Source organism: Salmo trutta, chromosome 10 (genome assembly GCF_901001165.1).
Source record: "Salmo trutta chromosome 10, fSalTru1.1, whole genome shotgun sequence".
Taxonomy (NCBI): domain Eukaryota; kingdom Metazoa; phylum Chordata; class Actinopteri; order Salmoniformes; family Salmonidae; genus Salmo; species Salmo trutta.
The window spans coordinates 6006388-6027175 of record NC_042966.1 but is presented as its reverse complement, the minus strand read 5'-3'; the positions used below and the strand labels follow the sequence as shown (position 1 = coordinate 6027175).

General features: G+C 43.8%; 1 protein-coding gene across 1 annotated transcript in view; it reads left to right on the top strand.

The window, feature by feature from the left end:
* Positions 1-20788, top strand: part of LOC115200999 (pro-neuregulin-3, membrane-bound isoform-like) — a 439268-nt gene that overhangs the window by 348063 nt on the left and 70417 nt on the right. Inside the window, exon 6 of the mRNA XM_029764185.1 lies at positions 253-379. Within this exon, the coding sequence (XP_029620045.1) occupies positions 253-379 (127 nt within the window). The remainder of the gene's footprint in view (positions 1-252; positions 380-20788) is intronic.

The window sequence follows — 20788 nt, the reverse complement described above, 5'->3', positions numbered from 1 at the left end:
TTATACCTTTTGTTATATACCCAATGTTATAACATTTTCTTCTGAGCATGTAGAGCTGACAAACTCCATCATAAGTGGATGAGGGTGATGCCTACTCCACGAGCAGTACAAATACAGTGGATCAGTGTACAAGATCCAGGTACACAAAGCTCTGACCCAGAGCAACGTACTTTACAGTATGATCTGAGGATCATGAAATCTGAAGGTGGGGCTTTGTATTAAACTCAGTATGGCTTCTCTTGCCCTCTGCAGGAGACACAGGGAAAAGCTCCGGGCACACTTCTTGGAGAGCCGGAACCTGAGGGTGTGCAGAATCAACGCCTCTGGGTTCATGTCTAAATCCAGCCCCAGGCCTCAGTGTGGCTGGCAGCTTCAAAAGGTGAGATAAGGAACCAGCATTTTATTCAATTATTAATGGGACTTGAGATAATTGAATATGTTGTATTATTATTTGGAACACTACTCCTCTTACACCGTTAAAGCTAGAAATATAATTCATAACTTCAAACATGCAGACCGGTCAGGACCAGGGTACTTGTATAAAACTTTGATAACATTTATACTTTTCAAACTATTCTACTTTTTGTCCTTCTTTAAAAACCTCATCCACTAATGGGATTAAAAGTGCACAAATAAAATTATTCTGAAGGTGCCATTGTGACATCATGACTTCTAACATTCTATTCTGTGTAAACAATGTCTGACATTACTTTTGACACAAATCAGCTACTTTGACCGCTTTCCCAGCGATTTAGACAAAAACTTAGAGCAGAGTTTCCCAACTGGAGGCACGTGGGCCGAACTTTTAGCCCATGGGTGATTTTATTTGGCCCACCAAGTTTTCTGGGAAAATATCACATTTTTTGGTGTGCTTCTTCATTGTTGGACTTAAAAGACTGTAAAAAAAAAAAACAGGAAATCTGCTCCAAGTGATTTTAATTTATTAAATCTGTTCCCAAGTGTTCCCACGCATAATAGAGAGACAAACTAATCGAGTTGATGATCCCTGACAGAATTACTTCTCTGCTTTTCAAATCTAAAATCAGAACAGAAATATCTTCAACCAATCAAACGACGTAGCTGTTTTAGTAACCACATCAATAAAATTCTTTCATCTTTTACAAACAACTGACATTTTTAACACTTTCCCAACAAGTTCGACAAAACTAGGAAATCTTAGTCTACTTCACTGCTTTTCAAATCTAAAATCAGAACACTCCTTCCACTACCACAAAAATAGTATGAACGAGCCAAAGCAAGTCCCACAATTTTTCTAAATGGAGAATTACCATCTAGTTTCTTATATGGTATGCTACTTCGACGTTTACGTATACAGTATATGTAAGTTTTGTTAAAATGTCAAATGGATGCTGTGCCATGGACTGGTCTGGTGGTAGTGCTGCTGCCCCAGTATATCAAATTGCATCCTGTCCCCGAGGCAGGGATTTGATCCCCGATCCCACAAATGTCTGTGCTATATTTCTCTCTTATATCTTCCCATCTCACCTACTACAACCTTATATATGTCAATAAAAACATAAACAACAACTAGATGGTAATTTTACTTGAAGTAAAATTGTGGGATGTGCTTTACCTGTTTAAAATAATGTTTGTGGTAATTGAAAAAGTTTTACTTTATCGATCCAAAAAAAAAAAAAAAAAAAATTGTATGTTTTAGCTAGAGTTAGCAGTTTTTTTTGTATGGGCTACATCTCAATCCACCACATACACCTATGTCGCCTTCCGCATCTGCGGTGGAAAGTGGTTTACGCACTTCAGGGCGAGTGCGAGGAGCAGGCACAGGACTTACCGGATTGGGGAGGCGCACTGGAGCCGGCACAGGTTGCACCGGACTGGTGACACGCTCTTCAGGGCAAGTGCGAGGAGCAGGCACAGGACTTACCAGATTGGGGAGGCGCACTGGAGGCCTGATGCATGGAGCCAGCACAGGTTGCACCGGACTGGTGACACGCTCTTCAGGGCGAGTGCGAGGATCAGGCACAGGACATACCGGTCTGGGGACACACACTTCAGGGCGAGTGCGAGGAGGAGGCACAGGACGTACCAGACTGGGAACACGCACTTCAGGGCGAGTGCGAGGAGGAGACACAGGACGTACTGGACTGGGGAGGTGCACTGGAGGCCAGAAGCATGGAACCGGCCCAGGTTGCATCAAACTGCTAACCGGATCCTCTGGTCGGATGTTGAGCAGAACACACTTGCACAGCATCTCTCTCTCTCCCAACTTCCCCATTGCCTCCCTGACGGTCTCTGGCTCTTCAGGGCGAGTGCAGGGAGCAGGCACATGACGTACAGGGCTGGAGAGGTGCAGTGGAGATCTGATGTGTGGAGCCGGCACAGATGGCACCGGACTGATGACCCGATCTTCAGCCTGCCTGCGCTGCAGCCTACACTTCGCCAACATCATTCTCCAATATCCTTCTTCACATTGCTCCAACGACAACCAGGCAGGCTCTGGCTCTCTCCTTGGGTCGACCGACCACTTCTCTATCGCCTGCTCCATGTGCTCTGGCTCTTCCCGCGGCTCAGCCGGCCACCCCTTGTGCCCCCCCCCCCCCAAAAAAAAATTATATTTGGGTTGTCCTTGGGCTTTCTGTGGCCGCGAACCCTGGCGTCGTCGCTGTCCTCCATTATTACCTTCCGTCTGCCACCAAGGAAGGGTTTCGCATCCACCCATCACTTCTTCCCATGTCCAAAACACCTTTACCTCGTGGATATGCTGCTTGGTCCTTTTTTTGTCGTAAGAATGGGACCAAGGCGCAGCATGTGTAGAGTTCCACATCTTTATCCCAAAGTGAAACTTTAAGCAAAAGCAAATAAATCAATAAACGAACAACAAAACGTGACTATGTGGTGCACAAACACAAAACAATATCCCACAAACACAGGTGGGAAAAATAGCTACTTAAATATGATACCCAATTAGAGGCAACGGTTACCAGCTGCCTCTAATTGGGAACCAAACCAAAACACCAACATAGAAATGTTAAACTAGAACACCCCCTCATCACGCCCTGACCTACTACACCATAGAGAAACAAGGGCTCTCTATGGTCAGGGCGTGACAGTAATTGTGTGGTTGTTGTCACTAGATGTCATCAGAAGATGTGTTGTTGTGGTCCGTCAAATGGTTTTGGTCAGAAGTTGTGTAATTGTGGTCACTAATTGTAGTTGTGTTGTTGTTGTCAGTAGTTCTGTTGTTTTGTTCACTAGATATGGTCAGAAGTTGTGTGGTTGCGGGCAGTAGTTGTGTGGTGGTGGTCAGAATGTTTGTGGCTTTAGTCAGTAGTTTTGTGATTGTGGTAATAAGTTGTGAGGTTGTGGTCAGCAGTTGAGTGGTCAGTAATTGTGTGGTTGGAAGTGCAGATGTTTTTTCAGTAGTTTTGTGGTTGTGGTCACTATATATGTTCAGCAGGTGTGTGTTAGGGGTCAGAAGTTGTGTAGTTGTGTGATGGTGGTCAGAAGTTTAATGGTTGTGGTCAGTGGTTGTGTAGTTGTGGTCACTAGATGTGGGCAGCAGGTGTGTGGTTATGGTCAGTTGTTGTAGCCAGTAGATTGTGAGAGTTGTCAGTAGTTGTGTGGTCAGAAGTTGTATGCTTGTGGTCAGTAGTTGTGTGGTTGTGGTTACTAGATGTTGTCAGCTGTTCAGTGGTCAGTAGTTTTGTATTTGCAGTCAGTAGTTGTGTGGTGGAGGTCGGAAGTTGTGTGGTTTTTCATCGACAGTGTGGTTTTTCATCGGCAGGGACTGTGAAACTGGCCAGAATTGAAGGAATGATGGATCGTGCTAAATACAGGGAATGTCGTGAGGTGAAACCTGTTTCAGTATTCCAACGATTTGAGCCTGGGACGGAGGTTCACCTTCCAGCAGGACAATGACCATAAGCATACTGCTAAAGCAACACTCGAGTGGTTTAAGGGGAAACATTTAAATGTCTTTGAATGGCCTAGTCAAAGGCCAGATCTCAATCCAATTGAGAATCTGTGTTATGACTTAAAGATTGCTGTACACCAGCAGAACCCATCCAACTTGAAGGAGCTGGAGCAGTTTTGCCTTGAAGAATGGGCAAACATCCCAGTGGCTAGATGTGCCAAGCTTATAGAGACATACCCCAAGAGACTTGCAGCTGTAATTTCTGCCAAAGGTGGCTTTACAAATTATTGACATTGGGTGGGTGAATAGTTATGCGCTGTTTTTTTTGTCTTATTTCTTGTTTGTTTCACAATAAAAAATATTTTGCATCTTCAAAGTGGTAGGCATGTTGTGTAAATCAACTGATACAAACCCCTCAAAAATGCCAATTTGGGTGAATACTTTTGCAAGCCACTGGCTGTGTGTTTGTGGGTAGAAGTTATGTGGTTGTTTTCAGTAGTTGTGTGGTTGTAGTCAGTCGTTGTATGGTGGTGGTCAGAAGTTTGGTGGTTGTGGTCACTATTTGTAGTTGTGTTGTTGTCAGTAGTTGTGTGGGTTTGTTCATCTAGATGTGGTCAGAAGTTGTGTGGTTGTGTGGAAGTAGTTGTGATCAGCAGTTCAGTAGCGTTGTCATTAGTTGTCTGGTCAGAAGATGTGTATTGTCAGTAGTTATGTGGTTGTGGTCAATACATGTTGTCAGCAGTTGTGTAGTTGTGGTCAGTAGTTGGGTGTTTGTGGTCAGAAATTGTGTTGTTGTGGTCAGTAGATGAGTGGTCTGTAGTTTTGTTGTCAGACGTTTTGATGTGGTCAGTAGTTATGTTGTGTTGGTCACTAGATGTGGTCGGCAGATGTGTGGTTTTGGTCAGAAATTGTGTGGTTTTGGACAGTTGTCATAGCCAGTAGATGAGTTGTCTGTAGTTGTGTGATTGTGGTCAGTAGTAGTGTGGTTGTGGTTACTAGATGTGGTAAGCAGTTGTGTGGATGTGGTCAGAACTTGTTTGGTGATTGTCAGTAGTTGTACGATTGTGGTAACTATATTTTATCAGAAGTTGTGTGGTTATGGTCAGTTTTTGAATGGTTTTGATCAGACTTTTTTTGGTTTTGGTCACTAGTTGTAGGTTTGTCGTGGTTGTCAGTTGTTTGGTTTTGTTTACAATATATGGGCAGTAGTTGTGTGGTTATGGTGAGTAGTTGTGTGGTAGTGTTCACTAATTGTGGTAAGCAGCTTGGTGGTAGTAGTTAAAAGTTCTGTGGTGGTGGTCAGAAGTTGTGTGGTTGTGGTCAGAAATTGTGTGGTTGTGGTCAGTTGCTGTAGCCAGTAAATGAATTCTCAGTAGTTGTGTGGTCAGAAGTTGTGTGGTTGTGGTCAGTAGTTTTTTCGTTCTGTTAACCTGTTATGGATAGGGGTTAACTTCCGGTGAATTTACTAAATTACTCACGATAAACGTTCACAAAAAACATAACAATTATTTTAAGAATTATATATACAGAACTCCTTTATGCACTCGCTATGTCCGATTTTAAAATAGCTTTTCGGTGAAAGCACATTTTGCAATATTCTAAGTAGATAGCCCAGCCATCACAGGCTAGCTATTTTGACACCAACCAAGTGTGGTACTCACCAAACTCCGATTTACTATTAGAAAAGTTTGATTACCTTTGGTGTTCTTCGTCAGAATGCACTCCCAGGACTTCTACTTCAATAACAAATGTTGGTTTGGTCCCAAATAATCCATAGTTATATCCAAATAGCGGCGTTTTATTTGTGCGTTCAAGACACTATCCGAAGGGTAAATAAGGGTCACGCGACCTACGTGTTTCGTGACAAAAAAATTCTAAATATTCCATTACCGTACTTCGAAGCATGTCAAACGCTGTTTAAAATAAATTTTTATGACATTTTTCTCGTAAAAAAGCGATAATATTCTGAACGGGAGTGGTGGTTTTTGTTCAAAGAGAGAGAAAGTAAACATGGAGTCATATGCCTGCCATATGAGTTCTGTTATACTCACAGACACCATTCAAAGAGTTTTAGAAACTTTAGGGTGTTTTCTATCCAAATCAAACAATTATATGCATATTCTAGTTACTGGGCAGGAGTAGTAACAAGATTAAATCGGGTACGTTTTTTATCCGGCCGTGCAAATACTGCCCCCTAGCCCCAACAGGTTAAGTGGTTGTGGTCACTAATTGTGGTAATCAGTTGTGTGGTTGTGATTACATTTGTGTGGTCAAGTCAGAGTCATGCAGGTACAGGATGGCAGGCAGGCTCGGGGTCAGGGCAGGCAGAATTGTCAGAACCAGGAAAAACTATGAAACTTGAGAACTTGAGCAACAGGACGATGGGAAAGCATGCTGATAAGACCGGACAAGACGAACTGGCAACAGACAGAGAACACAGGTATAAATACACAGTGGATAATGGGGCAGATGGGCGAAACCTGGAGGGGGGTGGAGACAAGCAGAAAGACAAGTGAGACAGATCAGGGTGTGACAGTACCCCCCGTATAGGGATGCCACCTGGCAACCTACCTGGGTGCATACCTGGTTGACCAGGGTGGCTGTGATGGAACTCAGTGATTATGGGCGTACTCTGGCTCCAGGTGGTGGGATTGGCAGAGACCAGGCAGCAAGAGTCGTCTCCAGGTCCTGATTGGCTCGCTCCGACTGGCCATTAGACTGGGGGTGGAACCCGGAGGACAGGCTGGCCGACGACCCAATGAACATGCAGACTCAATGAGCTGCACCAAGAGCTGGGTCGTCTCCTTGGCTGAGGGTAGCTTGGGGAAAGGAATCAAATGGGCGGCTTTGGAAAACCAATCCACCACGGTAAGGATAACCATGTTGCCATCAGATGGGGGGAGACCAGTCATATATGTGACCAGGGACGGTGAGGGATGGGAAGTGGTTGAAGGAGGCCAGCAGTGCAGGCGGTGACGAACGTGAAGATGTCAGGAACGAAGGTAGGCCACCAAAAACATTGTCATATAAAGGCCAGGGTTCGACGGAACCAGGATGGCAGGCCAGTTGAGAGGAATGAGCCCATTCCAGAACCGAGGAACGGGCAGAGTCCGGGACAAACATCCGGTTAGCTGGGGCCCTCCCGGAATCCGGTTGGGGTTCCGGAGATATTCCAGGTTCTTGTGATCTGTCCATAGTATGAATGGGTGTTCCGCCCTCTCTAACCAGTGCCTCCACTCTTCCAACGCCATCTTCACCGGAAATATATCCTGGTTACCCACATCGTAATTCCTTTCCATTGGGTTGAGACGATGGTATAGGAAAGCGCAGAGATGCAGCTTTTGGTCTTGGGCCAAATTCTGGGACAGGACAGCCCCCTCTCCGACGTCCAAGGCATCGACCTCCACCACGAACTGCCGGGATAGATCCGGGATGGATTAGGATGGGGCGATAGTGAATTGGTGCATGAGGTCCAAGAATGCCTGGTCTGCAGCTGGAGACCACCTCCTTAGGAGAGGTGAGCCCTGACGGGGGAACTGGCGTTAGAAATTGGCAAACCCCAAGAAGCATTGCAGCTGCACTCTGGAGGTTGGTTGCGGCCAATCCACCACCGCTCTCACCTTTTCAGGGTTCATCTGTATGTTGCCTGTGTTGGTTCCGTTTTTCTGTGCTCCGTTTATTTACTTAACAAATAAGGAACTCTCAAAATGTGCCCTTATAAATCACAACAATTTTAATAAAAATACAGCTGTAGACAGAAGTCAAAGATCAAACATCACACATACAACTGATGTCTTTCCTGAGTTCTGCAAAATAGGAAAAGTCCAAGTTGCTTTTATCATGCTTGTAGTCAACCCCCTGTGTTGTCACTGCCTACGTCATTACCTTCTACTCATCAGACCAAGCCCATGCATCCACAGCTATACAAGTATAGTTTCAGTGGTATCTAAAGGCTCAGCAGTAAATGTCCACTCCCCAAGTTGATTTATAGTGGTATGTCTGACTAGTCTCATATCTCTTTCACTTCTTTGCAGGTTTCTGTGTTCATCTTTCAGGCGCTTTTCTCACAGACCCCCTGTTTTGACTTCAATAATTCACACATCTCTCAGACCATTTCTTTATAAGAGGCAGAGACTAGAAAAGACTGTGGAACAATATTAAAACCTTATAATGAACATATATATATATATATATATATATTGTTCATCTGTAGTCTAGGACCCTATAAATGTAGTGGAGGAAGGGTCTTATAACCCTTCCTCTTCTATTAATACAACATAAGCATAATCAATTATTATAATACATCAAACATTTGGTGCAGCCCCTATCATGACCCCAAGTTGACCCATCACCTGCAGCTATGACGTACCCAAGGAAGGAGATGGTGGAACGATGGAATTTGCATTTTTCCGCTTTGAATAACAGCGGATTCTCCAGGAGATGCTGGAAGACTTGTCTGACATGGAGGACATGTTCTTGAGCTGTATGGGAAAACATGAGGATGTCATCAAGGTAGACGAATACGAACCGGTTCAACATGTCCTGGGCACATGTTTACCAGGGCCTGGAACACAGCAGGAGCCTTGGCAAAGCGAGCTCCAACCCAGGATAGAACCAGTATCCCAGTTGATCAGCGGATTGTGCCTCTGGAGCCAGGAAAACCCCAAAACCACGGCTGCATGAGGGGATTCGATGGGCAGGAACTGCATAGTCGCTGTGATTACCCTTAGCTCTCAAGTTAATGGGACATGTAGTGTGGGTGTCTCTGCCAATAGAGCTTCCATCCAACGCTCTGACGCCCATGGGAATAGAGAGGGGTTATGTGGGGATTCCCAGCTCCGACACCTGGGTAGCGTCCATAAAGCTCTCGTAAGCCCCAGAGTCTATGAGCACCTGGAGAGTTTTGGACTGGTCACCCCACAACAGGGTAGCATGGAGAGGGGTATGAGAAATGGAAGATGGGAACTCCCCGTACGGCCCACCAGCGTACTAGTACCTAAATGATGAACCAGGTTCTTTAATGGGCAGGTAGATAAGAAATGTCCCGTAGCTCCACAATACAGACAGCTCTGGGTGTTAAGTCTGCATAAGCGCTCGGCAGGAGACAATCTAGCCCTGCCCAGGTGTATGGGCTCCAGGGGAGATGACTCGATAGCCCTCTGTGACCTCCAAGAGAACTCGGGTGACATCAGATCCACTCGGAAATGTGGGCATGGAGATATCAGTTGTTGTGTTCACTAGATGTGGTCAGAAGTTGTGTGGTTGTGGTCAGCAGTTAAGTTCAGTAGATGAGTGATCTATAGTTCTGTCGTCAGAAGTTGTGTGGTTGTGGTCAGAAGTTGTGTTCAGTAGATGAGTGGTCAGTAGTTTTGTAGCCAGAAGATATGTGGTTGTGGTCAGTAGTTGTGATGAGCAGTTGTGTTGTCAGTAGCTATGTGGTCAGAAATGGTGTGGTTTTGGGCAATAGTTCAGTTCAGTAGATGAGTGGTCTATAGTTTTGTCGTCAGAAGTTGTGTGGTTGTGGTCAGAAGTTGTGTTCAGTATATGAGTGGTCAGTAGTTATGTGGCCAGAAGATGTGTGGTTGTGGTCAGTAGTTGTGATGAGCAGTTGCGTTGTCAGTAGTTATGAGATCAGAAGTTGTGTGGTTTTGGGCAGTAGTTGTGTGGTGGTGGTGGTTAATAGATCTGGTAAGCAGATGTGTGCTTGTGGTCAGAAGATGTATGGTTCTGTTCAGAAGTTGTGTGGTTGTGGTCAGTAGCTACAGTGGTTTGCAAAAGTATTCACACCCATTGACATTTTTACTATTTTGTCGCCCTACAACCTGAAATTAAAATGGATTTTTGGGGGGTTGTATCATTTTATTTACACAACATGCCTACCACTTTGAAGATGTAAAATAATTTTTCATGTGAAACGAACAAGAAATAAGACAAATAAACTGAAAACTTGAGCGTGCGTAACTTTATCCCCAATCAGTCAAAACTTTGTAGAGCCACCTTTTGCAGCAATTACAGCTGCAAGTCTCTTGGGGTATGTCTCTATAAAGCTTGGCACATCTAGCCACTGGGATTTTTGCCCATTCTTCAAGACAAAACTGCTCCAGCTCTTTCAAGTCCGATGGGTTCCGCTGGTGTAGAGCAATCTTTAAGTCATGCCACAGATTCTCACTTGGATTGAGGTCTGGGCTTTGACTAGGCCATTCAAAGACATTTAAATGTTTCCCCTTAACCACTCGAGTGTTGCTTTAGCACACACCAATTTAGTTATTTCCCTGCTGGAAGGTGAACCTCCGTCCCAGTCTCAAATCTCTGGAACACTAAAACAGGTTTTTCTCAAGAATTTCCCTGTATTTAGCGCCATCCATCATTCCTTCAATTCTGACCAGTTTTCCAGTCCCTGCTGATGAAAAACATCCCCACACCATGATGCTGCCACCACCATGCTTCACTGTGGGGATGGTGTTCTCGGAGTGATTTGAGGTGTTGCGCCAAACATAGCGTTTTCCTTGATGGCCAAAAAGCTCAATTTTAGTCTCATCTGACCAGAGTACCTTCTTCCATATGTTTGGGGAGTCTCCCACATGCATTTTGGCGAACACTAAACGTGTTTTCAAATTCTTTTCTTTAAGCAATGGCTTTTTTCTGGCCACTCAGAAGTTAGAAGTTGTGGTTAGAAGTTGTGTTGTGTTGTTGTGGTCAGAAGCTGTGTGGTTGCGTTCACTAGATGTGATCAGAAGTTATGTGGTTATGGTCAGTAGTTTTGTGGTTGTGGTCAGTAGATGAGTTATCACTTGTAGTGTGGTCAGAAGTTGTGTGGTTCTGGTCAGTAGTTGGTGGTTGTGGTCAGAATGTTTGTGGGTGTGGTCAGTTGTTGTGTGGTGGTGGTTACTAGATGTGGTAAGCAGATGTGTGCTTGTGGTCAGAAGTTGTGTGTTTGTGATCAGAATTTGTGTTGTATGGCTCAGAAGTTGTGTGGTTGCGGTCAGTAGTTGTGGTCACTAATTGTGGTAAGCAGTTGTGTGGTTGTGGTCAGGCGTTGTTTGGTGGTGGTTAGAAGTTGTGACCAGCATTTGTGTGGTGAGTAGTTGTGTGGTCAGAAGTTGTGCTGTTGGTCAGTAGTTATGTTGCTGTGGTCACCAAATGTGGTCAGCAGGTGTATGGTTATGGTCAGAAGTTGTGTGGTTGTGGTCTGTTGCAGTGGCTGGTAGATACTGTGGCAGATGGCAGGGAGAAGTGAGGGGACTGGTGATTGAAGGAAGATGTCTTGCAGCCCCCTAACTCCACCCCCAAGCCTTATATGGACTTCCTGCCCCAACGAGGCAACCCTGTGGTTCATTAATCCATCGGGTACTTGGGGATAAAAGAGGAAGTGGGCTGCACAAAGCGGGAGAGGACTGAGAGGGAAATGCGTGTTATGGAGAGTGTAAGAAGCAGGAGAATTCTGTATGATTACCCGCTGTGAACGGGTTGTTGAATCCCCCCCTTTTCTCCTGTGTGCAATTATCCCTAACAAATTCCTCATTTGCATTCTAGTTGTGCTCCTTGCACGTGTTTGGTTATTGAACTTGGTGAATTAGGAATCCCCACACCTTTTAGCCTGCTACAATATGTTTTTATTAGTTGTGTAGCCTATAGTTGTGTGGTTGTGGTTGCTAGATGTGGTAATATAATATTTGATTGTGGTCAGAAGATGAGTGAACAGTGGTTGTGTGGTCAGTGGTTGTAGTTAGAAGTTGTGTGGTTGTAGTCAGTTGTCATGTTCAGTTGATGAGTGGCTTATAGTTGTGTGCTTTTGGTCAGAAGTTGTGTGGATGTTGTCAGAAGTCGTGTGGGTGTGGTCAACAAATTCTTATTTACAGTGACGGCCTACCTGCCTGGGTTAACTGCCTTGTTCAGGGGCTGAAGGACAGATTTTTACCTTGTCAGCTCGGGGATTCGATCCAGAAATATTTTGGTTATTGGTGTGGTCAGATATTGTGTGGTGATGGTCAGAAGTTGTGTGATTGTGGTCAAATATTGTGTGGTTGTGGTCAGTTATATTCAGTAGACGAGTGGCTAATAGTTGTGTGGTTGTGGTCAGAAGTTGTGTGGTTGTGGTCGATATTTTAATATTTTTTTTATTTAACCTTTATTTAACTAGGGATTTTATTTACAGGCACGCCCTATCGGAAGGCATAAGGCTTCCTCCTGGGACGGGGGCTGGGATTAAAAATATAATTAAACGGAATAAGAAATATAGGACAAAACACATCACGACAAGAGAAAAAACACAACACTACATAAAGAGAGACCTAAGACAACAACATAGCATGTTAGTAACACAACATAACAACAACATTCTAGCAACACATGGTAGCAGCACAAAACAGGGTACAAACATTATTGGGCACAGACAACAGAACAAAGGGCAAGAAGATAGAGACATCATACATCACGCAAAGCTGCCACAACTGTCAGTAAGAGTGTCCATGATTGAGTCTTTGAATAAAGAGATTCAGATAAAACTGTCCAGTTTGAGTGTTTGTTGCAGCTCGTTCCAGTTGCTAGCTGCAGCAAACTGAAAAGACGAGCGACCCAGGGATGTGTGTGCTTTGTGACTAGCAGAACGGGTGTTGTATGTGGACAATGAGGGCTGCAGTAGATATCTCAGATGGGTGATTGAGGCCTAAGAGGGTTTTATAAATAAGCATCAACCAGTGGGTTTTGTGAAGGGTATACAGAAATGACCAGTTTACAGAGGAGTGTAGAATTCAGTGATGTGTTCTATAAGGAGCATTGATAGATGTGTGGTTGTCGTAAGAAATTGTGTAGTTGTGGTCAGCAGTTTAGTGTTCAGTAGTTGTGTGGTCAGAAGTTGTTTGCTTATGGGCAGTAGTTATGTGGTTGTGGTCTCTATATGTGGTCAGCAGGTGTGTGATTGTGGTCAGAAGTTGTGTGGTTGTGGTCCATTGTTGTGGCCAGCAGATTCATTTTCATTTTTTGTGTGGTCAGTAGTTGTGTGTTTATGGTCCGAAGTTGTTATGGTTCAGAAGACGAATGCACAGTAGTTGTGTGGTCAGAAGTTGTGCGGTTGTGGTTAGAAATTATGTGGTTGTGGTCAGTTGTTGTGGTCAGTAGTTTTGTGGTCAGAAGTTGTGGTTGTGTTCAGTAGTTGTCTGTTTGTGGTCACTAATTGTGGTTTGGAAGTTGTGTGGTTGTGGTCAAGAGTTGTATAGTTGTGGTTAGAAATTGTGGGATTGTGGTCAGTAGTTGTGTGGTTGTGGCAACTAGATATGATCAGAAGTTTTGTGGTTGTGGTCACTAATTGTGGTAAGCAGTTGTGTGGTTGTGGTCAGAAGTTGTGTGGTAGTGGTTAGTAGTTGTGACCGGCAGTTGTGTGGTGAGAAGTTGTGTTTTCAGAAGTTATGTGCTGTTGGTCAGTAGTTTTGTTGTTTTGGTTACTAGATGTCTTCAGCAGGTTTGTGGTTGTGGTTCGAAGTTGCGTGGTTCTGGTCAGTAGTTATGCTGTTGTGGCAACTAGGTATGATCAGAAGTTGTGTGTCTGTGAGTTGTTGTGCTCAGTAGATAAGTGATCAGTAGTTGTGTGGTCAGAAATTGTTTCGTTGTGGTTAGAAGTTGTGTGGTTGTGGTCTATTGATGTGATTATAAGTTGTTTGGTTGTGGTCAGTACATGAGTGGTCAGTTGTTGGTTGTGATCAGTGCTGATGTTATGTTGTTGTGGTCAGCAGTTGTGTGGTTGTGGTCAGAATATGTGTGGTTTTGGTTACTAGATGTGGTAATATGAAGTTTGGTTGTGGTCAGAAGTTGTTGTTGTGGTCAGTAGATAAGTGAACAGTATTTGTGTGGTCAGATACTTTGTAAAGCCACCTTTTGCAGCAATTACAGCTGTAAGTCTCTTGGGGTATGTGTCTATAAGCTTGGCACATCTAGCCACTGGGATTTTTGCTCATTCTTCAAGGCAAAACTGCTCCAGCTCCTTCAAGATGGATGGGTTCCGCTGGTGTACAGCAATCTTTAAGTCATACCACAGATTCTCAATTGGATTGAGGTCTGGGCTTTGACTAGGCCATTCAAAGACATTTAAATGTTTCCCCTTAAATCACTCGAGTGTTGCTTTAGCAGTGCGCTTAGGGTCATTGTCCTGCTGGAAGGTGAACCCCCGTCCCAGTCTCAAATCTCTGGAAGACTGAAACATCCATCATTCCTTCAATGCTGACCATTTTCCCAGTCCCTGCTGATAGAAAACCATCCCCACAGCATGATGCTGCCACCACCATGCTTCATTGTGGGGATGGTGTTCTCAGAATGATGAGGGGTGTTGGCGTTTTTCTTGATGGCCAAAAAGCTCAATTTTAGTCTCACACGGAACCCACACCGGCTGCGCGCTTGCGCCATCCTGCGCCATCGTGCATAAATGCATTTTGTCCCCCAACACCAAACGCGATCACGACACGCAGGTTAAAATATCAAAACAAACTCTGAACCAATTATATTAATTTGCAGACAGGTTGAAAAGCATTAAACATTTATGGCAATTTAGCTAGCTAGCTTGCACTTGCTAGCTAATTTGTCCTATTTAGCTATCTTGCTGTTGCTAGCTAATTTGTCCAGGGATATAAACATCGAGTTGTTATTTTACCTGAAATGAACAAGGTCCTCTACTCCGCCAATGAATCCACACAGAAAACGGTCAACCGAATCGTTTCTAGTCATCTCTCCTCTTTCTAGGCTTTTTCTTCTCTTGACTTTATATTGCGATTGGCAACTTTCATAAATTAGGTGCATTACCGCCACCGAACTCGTTCGTCTTTCAGTCACCCATGTGGGCATAACCAATGAGGAGATGGCACGTGGGTACCTGCTTCTAGAAACCAATGAGGAGATGGGAGAGGCAGGACTTGCAGTGTGATCTGCATCAGAAATAGAACTGACTTCTATTTTAGCCCTTGGGAACGCAGACGCTCGTTGGTGCACATGAGCATTGTGGGTGCAATAATTGAGCATGTATGTCTGAATTTATTTTGCAACGCTCGTGCACACGACACGAGCGGTGTAGTCAGCCTGTCATCTGACCAGAGTACCTTCTTCCATATGTTTGGGGAGTCTCCCACATGCCCTTTGGCAAACACCAAACGTGTTTGCTTATTTGTTTCTTTCAGCAATGGCTTTTTTTCTGGGCACTTCCGTAAAGCCCAGCTCTGTGGAGTGTATGGCTTAAAGTGGTCCTATGGATAGATATTCCAATCTCCGCTGTGGAGCTTTGCAGCTCCTTCAGGATTATCTTTGGTGTCTTTGTTGCCTCTCGGATTAATGCCCTCCTTGCCTGGTCCATGAGTTTTGGTGGGTGGCCATCTCTTGGCAGGTTTGTTGTGGTGCTACAGTGGGGGAAAAAAGTATTTGATCCCCTGCTGATTTTGTACGTTTGCCCACTGACAAAGAAATGATCAGTCTAGGTGTATTTGAAAAGTGAGAGACAGAATAACAACAAAAAAATCCAGAAAAACGCATGTCAAAAATGTTATAAAATGATTTGCATTTTAATGAGGGAAATAAGTATTTGACCCCTCTGTAAAACATGACTTAGTACTTGGTGGCAAAACCCTTGTTGGCAATCACAGAGGTCAGACGTTTCTTGTAGTTGGCCACCAGGTTTGCACACATCTCAGGAGGGATTTTGTCCCTCTTTGCAGATCTTCTCCAAGTCATTAAGGTTTCGAGGCTGACGTTTGGCAACTCGAAACTTCAGCTCCCTCCACAGATTTTTTATGGGATTAAGGTCTGGAGACTGACTAGGCCACTCCAGGACCTTAATGTGCTTCTTCTTGAGCCACTCCTTTGTTGCCTTGGCCGTGTGTTTTGGGTCATTGTCATGCTGGAATACCCATCCATGACCCATTTTCAATGCCCTGGCTGAGGGAAGGAGGTTCTCACCCAAGATTTGACGGTACATGGCCCCGTCCATCGTCCCTTTGATGCGGTGAAGTTGTCCTGTCCCCTTAGCAGAAAAACACCCCCAAAGCATAATGTTTCCACCTCCATGTTTGATGGTGGAGATGGTGTTCTTGGGGTCATAGGCAGCATTCCTCCTCCTCCAAACACGGCGAGTTGAGTTGATGTCAAAAAGCTAAATTTTGGTCTCATCTGACCACAACACTTTCACCAGTTGTCCTCTGAGTCATTCAGATGTTCATTGGCAAACTTCAGACGGGCATGTATATGTATTCTTGAGCAGGGGGACCTTGCAGGCGCTGCAGGATTTCAGTCCTTCACAGCATAGTGTGTTACCAATTGTTTTCTTGGTGACTATGGTCCCAGCTGCCTTGAAATCATTGACAAGATCCTCCCATGTAGTTCTGGGCTGATACCTCACTGTTCTCATGATCATTGCAACTCCACGAGGAGAGAACTTGCTTGGAACCCCAGGCCGAGGGATTTTGACAGTTCTTTTGTGTTTCTTCCATTTGCAAATAATCGCACCAAATGTTGTCACCTTCTCACCAAGCTGCTTGGCGATGGTCTTGTAGCCCATTCCAGCCTTGTGTAGGTCTACAATCTTGTCCCTGACATCCTTGGAGAGCTCTTTGGTCTTGGCCATGGTGGAGAGTTTGGAATCTGATTGATTGATTGCTTCTGTTGACAGGTGTCTTTTTTACAGGTAACAAGCTGCGGTTAGGAGCACTCCCTTTAAGAGTGTGCTCCTAATCTCAGCTCGTTACCTGTATAAAAGACACCTGGGAGCCAGAAATCTTTCTGATTGAGAGGGGGTCAAATACTTATTTCCCTCATTAAAATGCAAATCAATTTATAACATTTCTGACATGTGTTTTTCTGGATATTTTTGTTGAATGAATACATATGCATGCACCACTTTTCAGTTTTACATTTGTTTTCATTTTTTGAAGCAAGTTATTTTTTTCATTTCACTTCACCAATTTGGACTATTTTGTGTATGTCCATTACATGAAATCCAAATAAAAATCAATTTAAATTACAGGTTGTAATGCAACAAAATAGGATAAATTATAATTTTGCAAGGCACTGTAGTTGTGTGGTTGTGGCAACTAGATATGATCAGAAGTTGTGTGGTTTTGGTCACTAATTGTGGTAAGCAGTTGTCTGGTAGTGGTCTGGAGTTGTGTGGTTGGTCAATAGTTGTGCGGTTGTGGTCACTAATTGTGGTAAGCAGTTGTGTGATTGCAATTAGAAATGGTCTGTTTGTGGTCAGATATTGTGTGGTGAGGGTCAGAAGTTGTGTGGTTGTGGTCAGATATTGTGTGATGATGGACAGAAGTTGTGTAGTTGTGGTCAGATATTGTGTGGTTGTGGTCAGTTGTTATATTTAGTAGACAAGGGACTAATAGTTTTGTGGTTGTGGTCACTAATTGTGATAAGTTGTGTGGTGGTGGTGGTTAGTAGATGTGACTGGCAAGTTGCATGGTGAGAAGTTGTGTTATCAGAAGTAATGTACTGTTGGTCAGTTGTTTTGGTTACTGGATGTCTTTACAGGTTGTGCGTTTGTGGTCAGAAGTTGTTGTTGTGGTCAGTAGATGAGTGAACAGTAGCTGTGTTTTCAGAAGTTGTGTGGTTGTGGCAACTAGTTTTGATCAGAAGTTGTATGGTAGTGGTCAGAAGTTGGGTTAGAGTGGTCAGAAGTGTTGTATTCAATAATTGTGTGGTTGTGGTCATTAATTGTGGTAAGCAGTTTTGTGGTTGTGGTCAGACGTTGTGTAGTTGTGATTTGAAATTGTCTGGTTGTGGTCAGATATTGTGAGGTTGTGGTCACTAATTGTGCTAAGCAGCTGTGTGGTTGTGATTAGACATTGTCTGGTTGTGGTCACATATTGTGTGGTGGTGGTCATTTATTATATTCAGTAGACAAGTGGCCAATAGTTGTGTGTTTATGGTCACTACTTGTGGTTGTGGTTAGAAGTTGTGTGGTTGTGATTTGAAATTGTCTGGTTGTGGTCAGATATTGTGTGGTTGTGGTCACTAATTTTTATAAGCAGTTGTGTGGTTGTGTTCACTAATTATGGTAAGCAGTTGTGTGTTTTTGGTCAGAAGTTATGTAGTTGTGGTCCGTAGTTGTGTGGTTGTGGTGGCAAGATTTGGTAAAATGTTGTTTGGTTGTGGTCAGAAGTTGTGTGTTTGGTCAGAGGTTATTTACTTGTTGGCATTTGTTGTGAGTGATCAGTAGTTGTGTGGTTATAAATTGTGTTCTTTGTCGACAGTAATTGTGTGTTTGTTATTAGTAGTTGTTTGGTCATGGTCAGTAGTTGTGTGGTTGTTGCCAGTAGGTGTGTGGTTGTGGTCATTAATTGTGGTAAGCAGTTGTGTTGTTGTGATTAGAATATGTGTGGTTTTGGTAAGTAGTGCAGATGTGTTCACTATATGTAGTAAGCAGTTGTGTGGTTGTGTTCAGTAGTTGTATGGTAGTGGTCAGAAGTTCGGTTGGAGTGTTCAGTAGTTCTGTATTCAGTAATTGTGTGGTTGTGGTCACTAACTGTGGTCAGTAGTTGTGTGGTTGTGGTCACTAATTGTGCTAAGCAGCTGTGTGGTTGTGATTAGACATTGTCTGGTTGTGCTCACATATTGTGTGGTTGTTTATTATATTCAGTAGACAAGTGGCTAATAGTTGTATGGTTGTGGTCAGGCGTTGTGTGGTTGTGGTCACTATTTGTGGTCTTTAGTTGTGTAGTTGTGGTCAGAAGCTGTGTGGTTGTGGTCACTATCTGTGGTAAGCAGTTGTGTGGTTGTTGTCACTATTTGTGGTAAGTAGTTGTGTGGTTGTGGTCAGTAGTTGTGATCAGCAGTTGCGTTGTCAGTAGTTATGTGGTCAGAAGTTGTTTGCTTGTTGTCAGATGCTGTGTGTTATGTTGCTGTCAGTTGTTATGTTCAGTAGACAAGTGGCTAATAGTTGTGTGTTTATTGGTCACTAATTGTGGTAAGCGGTTGTGTGGTTGTCGTCACTAATTGTGGTAAGCAACAGTGTGGTCAGAAGTTGTGTGGTTGTGGTCAGTAGTTGTGATCAGCAGTTTTGTGGTCAGAGGTTATGTGGCTGTGGTCAATATTTATGTTGTTTTGGTCACTAGATGTGTGGGCAGAAGATGTGTGGTTGTGGTCTATAGTTGTGTGTTTGTGGTTAGACGTTGTGTGGTTGTGGTCAGTGGTTGTGTGGTTGTGTTCACTAGATGTTATCAGAATTTGTGTGGTTGTGGTCAGTATTTAAGTGTTTTGGTCAGAAGTTCTGTGTTTGTGGTCACTAATTATAGTTATAGTGTTGTTTTGGTCAGTAGTTGTGATCAGCAGTTGCATGGTCAGAAGTTGTGTGGTTGTGGTCAGTTGTCATGTTTTAGTAGATGAGTGGCTAATAGTTGTGTGGTTGTAGTCAGACGTTTTGTGGTTGTAGTCAGAAGTTGTGTGGTTGGGGTCACTAATTGTGGTCAGAAATTCTGTGGTTGTGGTCAGAAGTTGTGTGGTTGTGGTCAGTAGTTGTGTGGTCGTGGTAACTAAGTGTTTGAGTAGATGAGTGGTTGTGGTCAGAAATTGTGTGGTTGTGGTCAAGTTGTGTGGTTGTGGTCAGTAGTTGTGTGGTCATGGCAACTAATTGTTTGAGTAGATGAGTGGTTGTAGTCAGAAGTTGTGTGGTTGTGTTCAGTTGTTGTGTTCAGTAGTTTTGTAGTCAGAAGTTGTGTGGTTGTGTTCAGTTGTTGTGTGGTTGTGTTCAGTAGTTATGTGACTGTGGTCACTAATTGTGGTAAGCATTTGTGTGGTTGTGGTCAGTAGTTGTGATCAGCAGTTCTGTGGTTGTGTTAAGTAGATGTGGTGTTCTGATCAGCAGTGACTTGGTCAGTAGTTGTGTGGTCAGAGGTTTTGTGGTTGTGGTCTGCAGGTGTCAGGTTGTGGTCAGAAGTTGTGTGGCTGTGGTCAGATATTGTTTGGTTGTGGTCAGTTGTCATTTGTTAGTAGATGAGTGACTAATAGTTGTGTTTATGTAGTCAGAAGTTGTGTGGTTGTGGTCACTAATTGTGTTCAGCAGTTGTGTGTCTGTGGTCGGTAGTTGTGGTCTGTAGTTGTGTGGTTGTGGTTGCTAGATTTGGTTGTGTCCAGTAGATGAGTGGTCAGTAGTTTTGTGGTCAGAAGTTGTGTGGTTTTGGTCAGAAGATGTGTTTTGTTGTGGTCATTAATTTTTGTGAGCAGTTGTGTGGTTGTGGTCAGTAGTTGTGATCAGCAGTTGTGTGGTCAGAAGTTGTGTTTTTGTGGTCAGTTATGTTGTTTTGGTCAGTTATGTTGTTTTGGTCCCACGGGGGGCCAGTACAAAAAAAAATAATCATGATATGAAATGTATGCATTCACTACTGTAAGTCGCTCTGGATAAGAGCGTCTGCTAAATGACTAAAATATAAATGTAAATGTAGATGTGGTCAGCAGTTGGGTGTTTGTGGTCAGAAGTTGAGTGGTTGTGGTCAGTTGTGTTCAGTAGATGAGTGGTCAGTAGTTTTGTGGTCAGAAAGTGTGGTTGTGGTCAGTAGTTATGTGGTTGTGGTCACTAATTGTGGTAAGCATTTGTGTGGTTGTGGTCAGAAGTTGAGTGGTTGTGGTCAGTTGTGTTCAGAAGATGAGTGGTCAGTAGTTTTGTGGTCAGAAAGTGTGCTTGTGGTCAGTTGTTATGTGGTTGTGGTCACTAATTGTGGTAAGCATTTGTGTGGTTGTGGTCAGCAGTTTAGTGGTCAGCAGTTGTGTGGTCAGAAGTTCCTTGGTTGTGTTAAGATGTGGTGTTCTGATCAGTAGTTGTGTGGTCAGACATTATGTGCTGTTGTCCAATAGTTATGTAATTTTGGTCCCTAGATGTCTTCAGCGGTTGTGTGTATTTGGTCAGAAGTTGTGTGGTTGCGGTCT